A 12,829-nucleotide genomic window follows, 5' to 3' on the forward strand; every position below is an offset into this window, starting at 1 on the left:
CATGAATAAAATCTTGAGTTATGGCCAAAATCGGATTCTTGGGGAGCAAGAACACATTTCCTTCTCAAAATTGGACATTTTCATGATCATTGCATATTTGAAAACATGTCTTCATGTAAAATCGGACCTTTTGAGGTCAATTACATGTTTTAAAATGTGTCTTTATGCAAAATCACACTTTCTAGAGTGCATTGCATGTTTTAAAACATGCTCATGGGCAAAATCAGACCTTTTGAGGCCATATGCATGTTTTAAAATGTGTTTCACCTTTTTGATGCTTAAGCACAAAAACTCTACTTTTCATGTTATTGCATCAAAAAGGTCCACTTTCATAAGCTTTTGATGTAATGGCATCAAAAGTATCCTCAAAAGTGAGTTTTATATGTAATAACATGAAAAGTTTCCACTTTTCATAATTTTTACATGCAAATGCACATAAAAAGTCCACTTTGAGGCTTCTAAGTTATGTATTTCACTTAAATTTATAAAAATGTCATCAATATGGGTCAAAAATAACATTTATGCGTCATATTATTCAATATAATACATAAACATTATGTTAAAGTGACACTTAGATAAGTATTTGATTTTAAAATAAAAAATTTAAAACGTAACTATATAGTTCTATAGTCACTTTAAGTGAAAAATTAAAAAGTAACTCAACTTTAAATTATAACATAAAGTGCACACTAGTCACTTTAAGTTATAAATTAAAAGATAAAGTAACTTAAAAACATAACAGAAAGTGAGTAAAATGTTATATTTTTCAAAAAGCGAATGCCAAATTGAAAATATAACATCATTTTTTAAATTCATGCTGTTGCACCTAAAATGTCCACTTTTGAGGCACTAAAACGGGCATAACTTTTGATTGACAACTCCGATTGACCTCTAGGTTAGACCGAATCGAAGGAGAAATCAAAAGGCATGACATGAGCAAAACCAGAGGACTAAAAACAAGCAAACACAAACTCAAAAGCAAAGAACGGACTGTGAAGGCTTCAAAAATCAAGCAAAGGCTCGACATAAAGCAAAACGAAAAAGACTTGACGAAGGCCTTGAGAAAAACAATTTGATATTCGAATTGAAATGGATCAGTCAATCAACATTAAGCAATTGAATATCAAATTCAAGCTTAGAGAAACGTGAAACTAGCTTGGAAAAGTTTCGTGCTGTTGCCAACATTTTGTGGTGACAAAATGCCGGACAACACATTCCATTCTCGATACATTAAACTAAATATGATAAACATTCTAATATATACAGGAGATTACAGTAGATAACCATTAAATAATAAATAATGATATCAGAAACTATCTATTATCGTAATAGTCCCATCCACAATGATTGGGTCTTAATAGGTGGGGGTGTTTGAATTGTCTTAAATTTTTGATGGTACTGTGTTCTTAGTCTTGTTTTTGTCATTGAATTGTATTATTCTTGTACTATGGTCTCTAAGGCTCAATTATGCCCATGTTTAGGGGTTGTTCATGCAGTTAAGCTTTTCTAGTTCTTTTGGTGTATGGTTAGTAGTATAGGTTGTAGTTGGTAACATGGTTTAGCTGCTGTGTGTTTGGTATACAATATTGTTTGTTACAGATTTGTTTAAACTTGTGTGATGGGATGGGGTCCTCAATGGAATCCTGATTATGAATCTTTAAAAAAAATTCTCTTGTGAGAATAGAGTAATGATATATCTTTTCCCAGGATTTCAACCTATTTCAAAGGATGGATCTAAATTTTCCACTTCATTCCACACGATCAAGGGTTTTATCCCAATATCACAAATTAGCTTTCATAGACACAAATAACCAAAAACTCTTGCAATGTAGTCTGATTACCATTTTACACATGGACATGATAAAAATGTGGCAAAAATTTACAAAATGGAATTTCTTCACATTCATCCCCTCCTATTGGAATCTAGCATTTGAGTTCCTATTTTTTTAAGGGATTATACATTTATTGTCACACAATATAGGGAAATATAGAGGACTTTTATAATGACAACAAAGTAAAGGTAGAAGCAACATAAATTCAAATTTAAGGCATTCATTTGTTAACACAATAGTTGTAGTTTGTACAATAATTTCATTGGTAAATGTTTATGTTCCCTTGCTTGTTTGTTCTAAATTTTGATTGCTCCATGTTCATTTGTGCATTTTGTGGCACTAGTTAGGATCAAATTTGTATGCACATTTAACATTATGCTTCTGAAAATTGCAGGTCTGCTTTTTTGATAAGGTGGAATCTCTATTCTTGGTTTGATGATGGCAATGCGAATTTTTCCCACACCCAAGCCTTTACCACTATGCTCATTCATTAGTAATAGTGAAAATTCATCAAATGTAAACACATTTCTGCTTCATCTCTCATGCTTAGTGTTAAATTAAATTATGTAATGTTTCTATAATCATTTAGTTAGGATATTTCCTTTTCATACTTATTTAGAATGTTTCTTTTTGGTCTTTCATTTCCATTTTAGAAACTCTACTTGTAGAACTATTTAAGGATCTCTTTTCTCTTTTGTAATAATTGAATACCTATCTTCTATGCTAAATTTCACTGGAGTTTGATGAAGAATTGTGAATTAATGCTTGCATAGGAACAATGCATAGTCTATAGAGATGCCCATGTCAAAGTCCAATAACCTTAGCTGATTTGATATTAGAATTCTTCTGCCATTTAATAACTTGACCACTTGCAAATGCAATGTGACATCCCTCAACTTCCAATGCTGATACTGAAACAAGATTTCGCTTAATTCTTGGAACAAATAGAACATTATCTAATTGGAGGGAGATACCAGAATTTTCTTTTTGGAGGCAGTTCCAACTCCAGCAGCAAAATAATCAAATCATCTCCAATGGTCACTTGATCAAAAGAGTTACTTTGAGTTAATTCTTTGAAGTGCGCTCTAAATCCAGTGATTTGTTGAGATGCACCAGTGCCAATTATCCAGGTGCTATGATTAGTAGATACATGACTTGCAAGTGCTGAATAAAATAAGAATCCATCTGAATCCTTTTCTGTAATGGTTTTATTAACTTGAGCGATAGTAGCTTGGGATTTAGAATTTTGTCTACAGTGATTTACATAGTGACCAATTTTCTTGTAGGTAGAACATGTAACCTTTGTTGCATTCCCTCTTTTAGATGTAGGACCATCGTGAGATTCTCTGTCTTTCTTCCTTTTAAAATGATTTTTCTTGCTTTTCTTCTTTAAGGACTGTGCTGTTAGTGGATGGGTTTCTTCATTAGTAGAGCCTTGCTGATTCCCTTTGTAATCATTTTTAATTCCTCTTGCATACAATTTGCTTGTAATCGGTCATCCAACTCATACTTAAGGAATTTCGATCTTGCACTAATTCCTTGGATGAACGATTCCCATGAGTCAAGAAGTCCATTCAAAGCCAAGATTGACAGTTCCTTGCCATCAACATAATGACCAATGGTGGAGAGTTGATCTCTTAGATCTGAAATTTTCATAAACTAGGATATAACAGATTCTCCTTTAGCCATTTTGACGTGGTGTAATTTTCGTTTCAAAGTAAGTGTTATAGTTGTGTTGTTAATTTTGTACATATGTTTCTTTAGCTGTCTCAAGTTTGGAGATGAATGGCATAATGTGACCCTTTACGGATTCTGCAATCATCCTCATTGCTTTGATATTGTTTTCATTCCACTATATTAACTCAATTTTCTCAGTGGGTGAATCAATATCTTCTAGTACAAGCTCAGCTGATTCGTTTTCTTTCAAAACGAGTTTTATTCTAAATTTCTAAGCTGTGAAGTTTGGAGCATCCTCTAACCTATCTTCAATCGTTAATCCATTCACATCTTGAATGTTGAGAGTATGATGAAGAGTGGAGATCAAGTATTTTATGTTGTTATTATGATGTGTGATATATATATATATATATATATATATATATATATATATATAAACCCACTCTGATACCATGTTAACTTTGATCAGGCTAATAACAATTTATAGTTTAAACTCTGTGGTAATATATATATATATATATATATATATATATATATATATATATATATACACACACACACACACACACACTCTTCTTATGTTTCAACTTTCAGAATATATATATATACACACACACACACACACACACACACACACTCTTCTTATGTTTCAACTTTCAGACTATCCTCACTATATCCTCTTAATACTCTATGCTTATATTGCTTCCATTTATTTTTGTTTCTTTTCTATCATTTTTCTACCTTATAATTTAGTAGATTGAAGACATGAATATATAGTAGAGGTTGTGATGAGAACTGACGTGACATATTGGAGGCACGTTGGTATGAGTTGATGGGTGCAACACCCATTTTCCCGAGCGTTAGCTAACAACTAACATATTATCGATATATAGTTATTACTTCACATTCATGAGAAGGCAGTTATAACAGTTATTTTACATGTTCATACGAAGGAGTTTATCAGTTACAATTAGTTTAATTGAAATATCATAACTAGCAATTGAAGGCATAATCAAATAAAACTAAATTGAGGATTTTAAGTTTGGAATACCCTAAATTCCGAAACCGGAATCCGCCTAGGGAAACATCTACAAAACTTTGGGTTAGTCCACATATACCGCTTTGGGCACAAAAGTTATACCACTGTATCATAATAACCATTACCATTTAGGGTAACAAAAGCACTGTAACATCCTTTTTTTCCCCCATTGCTAATTATGACAATTAAAAGAAAAGAAAATATACGTCTATATTTTTATTCATGTGAATGAAGGACAGTTATATCAGCCATCAAGTAAGCCCATCTCATATAGGCAATTACATTTCATGATCAATTTGTAAAATCAACTGATTTCACAGATTTCCTAATACATTTAAAAGGAAATTGATTTCTAAGCATTGGAGGGAATAATTGATTAAACGATATTAACCATCTAACATTTCTTCCACTTGAGATTTCAAAAATCATAAAAGTAAAATACCCGTTAATAGAAGATATTGAATGCAGATAATATCTCTGTCTTGTGCAATTTGCATTTGGCAGAGAGGAAAAGTATTGCCAAGAGCTTAACCTTCCAACTGTGGACTTTAAGTATCCCCACACAATCTTATTTGAGAAAGGCCCTCCCTACCCTAGAATTAGGCCTACTACACCATTGAGCATCCTGGTGTTAGAGTATCAACCCACCGCTCATTTGACAACAATATATCTACATTGGACTACCATGAGTTGACTTAGTTATTTAATGCTGTTACATGTAAATATATACATTCATTATTGATTTCATCTTGTTTTTGCAGGGATGTTCTCTCCTCCCACCCTTTATCTTGACTATTCGGGTCCTTGTGGGTGCTTCCTAGGAGATCCCTTGGATAAATTCCATTCTAGTAGCAATTTGCATTTCTAAATCCAAATGTTGTACAAATTTTTTGTCATGGCAATAAATGCTGTACTTATCTTAAGAGGTATATTGGCGACACCTTTGTATAAGCTAGCAAAATTAACAATATACACAATAAGTATTCCAGTGCTTGCAAATATCATATCATATTTAGAATTTGTAAGTGGCATATAAAATACGGATCACTTGCAGTAACACGATGGCAAGTTATAATGTTCACAACAATGTTATTAACATACAATCCTTATGCTTACATCATACATAAAGGAATACTGAATGCATAACCTGCTAAAAGAGGTGTGCTGCCTTGTGCGGTTAGAGATTACTATGTTCACTGGCAGGCGAAAATGATAATTCTGCAAAAATGAATACGAAGAAAACCTTGGAAAGTTTGACGTACATACTAGGTTCTTGAAGGATATGGAGCTCGCTCTCAATGAATTTTGTAGTGATCACAGTCCTTGGCTTATTGCCATGAGGGAGAAGTGAAAACGTAGAGCACAAAAGAAAGATTGGATAGAAAAATGCTTGTATAGCTTTGGTGAGAAAATAAATAAACTAGCCCGCAAATGCATGCTTCATTACAAGAAAGGCCGAGGTGGCGGACATAAGGCTAGACATTGGTTCCATAAAGAAATTACATTTCCAATCGATTCAAATAAGTAACTCCATCGGTTGAAATTTTTGAAAATAAAAGCTTGATGGAAAGATAAGCAATCACTCAAAACAAGGAGGAACAAATATTAATGATAATTATAAAGGTTCTCCCTCCGAATGATTTTAAAATATATTGGCAACATGGTATCTTTGCCACCACTATTTGTACATACATATATACATACATGTGCATAAATTTAATCGTTTATTTCTTTTGTATCATTAGATTGATTTACGGCATTATGCTCACACACACATATATGTGCAAGTATAGATGTCATGATAACATGGTGCCAGTATATAGAATATAATTATGAGACTCCACAACGATCTTAGGTAGAAAAGGTAACAATTTATATTATTATTTAAATGCTTAATGTCTTTTCTTGATAAGTGTTATGAATTGACTGGTTAGCTCATGGTAGTCCCTTGGTATACCCTTGCTTGCCTAGCCGTTTTCCATTAGCCATGGTGGTCAAGACTCATACCTTTTGGTTCAATGGTAGGTGGTGCCCCCCCACCTCCGTGCCCAATTCCTTTCTGGCTATGTTTCCCCTCTTCAATGTGCTCCTGTAGGGAAGGAATTCTCCATGATAATAACATACTCAATATAATCACAATTACTATAACAAGTTATTATTCATTTCTACCATAACGGCTAATGACCATTTCACTTCCCATGGATTCATGATGAATAACCAACTTTCCGAGATTTCAAGGTAACATTAAAATCACATCATAATGATTAACTAACATGTCATCTTCATATGAAATTATAACGATTAGCCATCTTGATGGAACTCTAAAATTTTGGCAAAATAAAGAGTTCCAATCACCATGGCAAAGAGAACATCTTGAGATTTTCCCCACTACTTATATTCAAACAATATTGTTTGAGACATAAAAGTCATGATTAGGAGAACTTGAGAGGCAGGAAAGATGCTAAGAAATGTATTGTAGAAAAGCTTATTGGCACCACACGAGGTGACAATAGTTCAAGAAGATGTAAAAAAATAAATTCATATAACAGAGATGAAATTGAGTTCCATTTTGCTAACGGCCTGGACACCAAGGAAATCAAATCATCTATACAGCAAGATCAATCTTCATAAAGCTTTTCTAAATCTTAAAATAGCTCTCCTTCTCAATCAGATAGATTACCTATCATAGATGAAGGAAAATGAATTATATTTGTTGTCTATTGAGGAATGACAATATAACTTGACCATGTCAAGGCTTTGTGGCATATATTATGATTTCATACAAATATTGCCGCTGAAGCTAATCTATAATCAATGCTCATTCAGTCATTGCATTTAGTCTACAGTTCATCTGAAAACACTCATTGATGATGGAATTTCTTCCTTGCATGACATTGAAGGTTGACGACTATCCCACTTTTGAGGAGCTTTGCTATTGGGTTGGTGGTGTGGACAATCCTTGTAGGTCGTTGGAAGTTTGCAAGACAAACAAGAAAGAAACAGAATCAACGTTGGAAACAAAAGATGTTTTAGAAAGAACATGAGAAGAACACTGAAGGCCCAACTGTTTGCCCATATTGATGCTATATTGTCATCAAAAGAACATACCTAACTCAGATACCCAACGCACATACCTAACATAGATACAAAGACGACAAGGAATGATGCAAATAATAGGAGTATTGAAAGAAATCGTTTTTAAAGGCAAAGGTACTCAATATTGTTCTAGGCATTGGGAATTATTAGGGCAATCTTCAGCAAAAATATAGCAGTGATGGACGAAACACACAAAAACGCAAATATATTCAAAATTCCATGGAGGGTACAATAACTGAGAATTAGTCAAATGCGTGAGCAATTGATTCAGAATATTTCGATGAATTATATGTTATCTACCATTCACCATGGTTGTGGATTTCACATGAGTAAGAAGTCATGCCGTGAGTTTAATCAAACCTGAATATGCCGGTGGAAATATTATTATAAATTTGAAACTATGGTGATTTAAGTAATTAAATTAATTCAAGGTCTTTTGACTATGCTAAGAGAGAAGTTGTAAAAGATGCAATTATTTAAGGAGAAAAGTTGCTTAGTTTTAAAGAAATATTATTTTTTGAGAGATGACTCTTCAGCGTGAAAAGTCACTTCCTTCATCAACTAAAGATATAAAGGAGAGTTATTTCATTTTACAATTCAACATTCGGACAATCATCCATATTCAGGAAGAAGTATTTTTATATTACTTGTACGGAGGGATAAGGAGTATATTATGACTTTGTAATATAAAATACTATTATTTTATATTACAAAGTCATAATATACTCCTTATCCCTCCGTACAAGTAATATAAAAATACTTCTTCCTGAATATGGATGATTGTCCGAATGTTGAATTGTAAAATGAAAAAATAAAATGTTCTTTGTTTATTATTAAAGGCGTGGAGATTTAAATTGTAGGCGAATCGTCCATTGTAATTATTTTTTGGAATTCTGTATACAATTTAAATATCGGATAAGTGGACATGGTCATTTAGCATTTTAAATTTGATCATCGCAGATATTGTGAAATATTAAATCAGTTTCGTATCTGTGTCCAGTTTGTCTCCCTACCAGAGGAGTTAAAATTCAATCTGGACTAATTTAAGATTGCGTAATAATTGATCTGTCGCATCTTGATTATTTAATTGTTGGCAATAAAGTGTGTAAAACATTATAAAGTTGTACATGATAATTCACTGAAGTTGACTCTATTGCCCGGATGAGCAGAGGCACTGGTCATTTTATTATTGAAGTCAAAAAATCTATATATTCCTTCTACAAGCATCAAATTTATTATTATTCAATCATACAAAACATTTAACCATTATCTAGCACCCAGTTTTCATTATGATCGAGTTCGAGGACCTTGCCAGCCGGAGAACTCCAGAAGTTTAAATTTGCTACAAAAAAGCCTTGAACGAGATAGTCAGCGTTCGAGGAGACGGTCTACCCACCTAGGTGTAGCAAAGCGTAAAGTGCAGGGGAATCGAGAAGTATTCCCGTTCGTTGGCCAGAATTGATTGAGAAGTCCTATCGGAGAAGTGGCAGGCTCTTGGATTTCCAATCTGTAGTTTTGGGAACCAACACATCTTACCATTTCACATGATCATAACTAATTTTACCTGTCATTTGACTTCACTTGAACCCTCAACAACTATATGAACATTTAAAAATTGAGCCAAAAATCGGGATGTAACAATGTGACTCATAAAATCTAGCTTGATGATAAGACTTTCTTAATAACCCGTCAGGAGATATAAGATGCCATGTTGGCATGGACATAGGCAGTAATAGAAATCACTACATTTATTTATTTTTGATCGGTAAGAGGTCAAAGCCAAGATTAATTATAATGTGCGGTGATTAATTATTATTATTTATTAAGCTTGAGTAGACTTGAACCCAAGACCTCCCAAAAAAGAGGCTCACAATTTACCATTGTGTTGTAGGCTCTTGCCTAGAAATCACTACATTCTATATTTAATAACTAGTATAATTAATATCATTTGATTAATATGATTAAAATATAAATAATTTATTATTCAATTATATGAAGGATAGTTAAAAGTAATAGATTAATAATTTAATGTCTCAAATAATACTTTGTATTATTTGACGCATCATTATAAGTCAGATATATTGGTCTCCTGATACTAATTTTCAATAATACAAGTAATCAATGAGAAGCAAGAATTAGCTTTTAGAGAATTTCTTCCGAGGTTACCAAAAAAATGGTAATATTACACATGTTACTTAAATCAAAGTAACGAGAATCGGAATCGTATCGGAATCGGCACGGCCGAATCGAATCGTGAATCGGGGGTGAATCGCCGGTGAATCGGCGATGAATCGGCAAATTTAAAAAAACCCTTTAAATGTAGAGATTTTAACAATTTAAGACTTATTTCATGCACCCTTTATTGAATATAACTTAAACACACTATAACATCATCAAATAGAAGTTGAAACTTAACATATATAAACATGGAAGTTTGTGTTTACCACATGGGGTAAAGAGTTTTTATAAGACAGCTTCACATCCAACACCTACTCCAAGTGCTTCAAAGCATATCACCCCTCTCGAAAGGCTTGCTCTATTGTTCGCTCCACCACAGACACTCCATGCCTGCAACAGCTTCAGGTCTCATCAACTGGTGAGACTTCTCACGACTGATAACCGCAGCGACTGGGGGTCTAGGGGGCAACGCCCCTAGCGGGGTCGAGGGGCAGCGCCCTCGCGGGGTCCGGGGGCAGCGCCCCGGGCGCGCTCCCTGTCGCGATACAGGGCGGGGTCGAGGGGCAGCGCCCCCGTCGCCAAAACCAAATTTGCACTCTGAAACCCACACAAAACTATATGGAACACAGTGTTTTTGTGATTTTCTTCTGATCCCACACTCTTTCTGGGAACCGCTGATGTTTTACTACCTGATTATGTCTTTCCCTTCCCTTGGGCATCATCCGTTATGCATTCTAAACATTTTTTATTTGTTGTCGTTTTTTTTTTTTTTTTTTTTATAACCTATGGTTCTTTTCTCTTCTCTCTTCTAGTCATGCTTAACAATTAGAAGGCCCTTTAGGGTTATAACAAAGAGGAAAGGTAAAAAAGAAAGCAAAAAACATAAGTGATTTTTTTATTATTTCCAACTAAACATGCATGCTGTTGCCAGCCGATTTTTGGCGATTTCTAATGGCGATTCAGGCGATTTTTTGAGTGAATCGCCGATACATGCGATTCAGGCGATTCACCCGATGAAATCGCCGATCACGATTTCCGACTCCAAAAAAATCGGGGTGCATGAATCTGATCGCTGAATCGGCGATTCACGCGATTTCAGCGCGATTCTCGTTACTCTGACTTAAATACAATCAGGATCCATGCTTGCCAATGTAAGTGTTATCTTTACCATCATCATTACAGAACAGAAGTTGAGAGCTTGGTACATGGAATTTTAACTTAAATGTTACAGGTAAAGTAAAAGGCCATATTTAACTCTATTAAAATTATTAGACACAATTTTTGAAGTCAACGCATTTTATGCCAACAAAAGTTTTGAATAAATTATGTAAAGAAATTTTAATTTATAGTTTGGATCGCTCTTGATCCATCACTAGGACGAAAAAAGATGGATCCTTCTACCTATATCAATTTTAGAGGATGGAGCATAATAATTTTTAAGGACAAATTTCCGATACAGTATATTAATGAGGTGATGGATGAACTGCAAAATCAGAAGTTCCAAAGTTAGTATTTTGAGCACATGAATTCTAATATGAGTTCATAATTATGCTCTATTCTCACTTAGGTTTAAAATCTTTAAATTCATTAGAGGCACTCAAAAGAGAGATCATATTTAGTATGCGTGGTTAAAAGAATAGTATGACAGGGATTCATACAAATTTCTTGCCTTTTGTGAACATGATAAAAATTCAAACATATACAAATCCTACATTATATTTTAAGAATTCTTGGAGAAATTCCAAGAGAATAGAAGCAGAGTAAGGATGAGAAAGTTTGAGGAATGATTAGAACCAAGGCCTTAGGAAGCTGACAAGAGTATTTCATTTCTAAAATCTTTTGCGTTCTATTCTAAGGCATCTTCTAGCAAACAAAAAAAACTCGTCTATTGCAAGAAGGAAAGATAATAGCATAAATTAACTTAGAGCAATAACATGTTTCTTTCATGCACAAAACAATTGGGGCTAGTCTATAGATGCCAGGGAAAAGTATTGTTTTACTACTTGGAGGTTACATTAGATGAATAACCACAAAGGAAGATGGGGGAACCTAAAACAATGATGGGTACACTTGATGTAAAATTATAAAAGAACGTTAAGGAAGAAATTGTGATGTTGCCTGGAAAAAATTGAGAAGTAGATCTTGGAAGAGTCCACCATATAAAGATATCCTGGTGACTTCTAAGATTGCAGAACAGAAAAAGATTCATCTTGACGATGTCAAGGAGAGCAGAGAATCACTTGATGAATGCATAAATGAAAAAGCTATTTTTGTTCAGAAAACATTTCCAATTCTTCAAATGATTTGAGTTGGATAAGAATGAGTTTCAGGATGTATGTGACAATGAAATTAAAGAGAATCATTTGGTAAAATCCGAATTTTCGAGTCATCAGAATGATCAAGTTGATGCACATCTTTTGGAGGTGTCAACAGAATCACAGATGAAGATAAGAATACAAACCATTCATTTAATTTCAGATCAGAAAAGAAAGAGATGTTTTGAAGCAAGAAACATATTGATTATCAGAAACACAGTTGAGAGCATGCATGAGAGGAAAATGTTTTTTTGGGCTTGCGGAAATTTTCAGATTAGCAACTATTTATAATTCATTTGACTATCATCATGGTTATAGATCAAGGCATGAAGGTAATCTTGCTAGCAGAGAATTGATGCTTCATACTATATCATTGCAAATATGTTGTTGTAGTGTCCCCTGTTTGTAATTATATGGACACTACATGGATTAATGAGTGCAAAGTGAAGTTATGTGAATTATGACAGTGAATAAAGATTAGAAATTAATGAATTATGGATATGACTGGTAATGGAACTGCACTAATGGATGACAATGCAATGGTAAATGGATATTTATATGTGACTGGTAATTCCAAATGCCACAATGGCATACAACTGATAGTTCAATTCTACCACAATTCTATCAATGACTGCTATGTAAGCCTTGCAGTTTTAAAAACAATGTAGAATTCCATGTTTATGTATAGTGGC

At 33.7% G+C, this 12,829-nt stretch overlaps 1 protein-coding gene across 4 annotated transcripts in view; it reads left to right on the forward strand.

Moving 5' to 3' along the window:
• Positions 1–12,829, forward strand: part of LOC149548296 (pyruvate kinase family protein) — a 144,376-nt gene that overhangs the window by 95,861 nt on the left and 35,686 nt on the right. For 2 of the 4 annotated variants that reach the window (XM_089792378.1, XM_089792379.1), the window contains one exon: positions 2,227–2,348. The exons of 1 other annotated variant lie outside the window; for it this stretch is intronic. In XM_089792378.1, coding sequence (XP_089648504.1) covers positions 2,268–2,348 — 81 coding nt within the window. In that variant the 5' untranslated portion in view covers positions 2,227–2,267. The remainder of the gene's footprint in view (positions 1–2,226; positions 2,349–12,829) is intronic. One more of the 4 variants, XM_089792380.1, reaches the window with a different exon arrangement.

This window comes from Cupressus sempervirens, chromosome 7, assembly GCF_028749045.1.
Source record: "Cupressus sempervirens isolate cs-2001-9-10 chromosome 7, ASM2874904v1, whole genome shotgun sequence".
Classification (NCBI taxonomy): domain Eukaryota; kingdom Viridiplantae; phylum Streptophyta; class Pinopsida; order Cupressales; family Cupressaceae; genus Cupressus; species Cupressus sempervirens.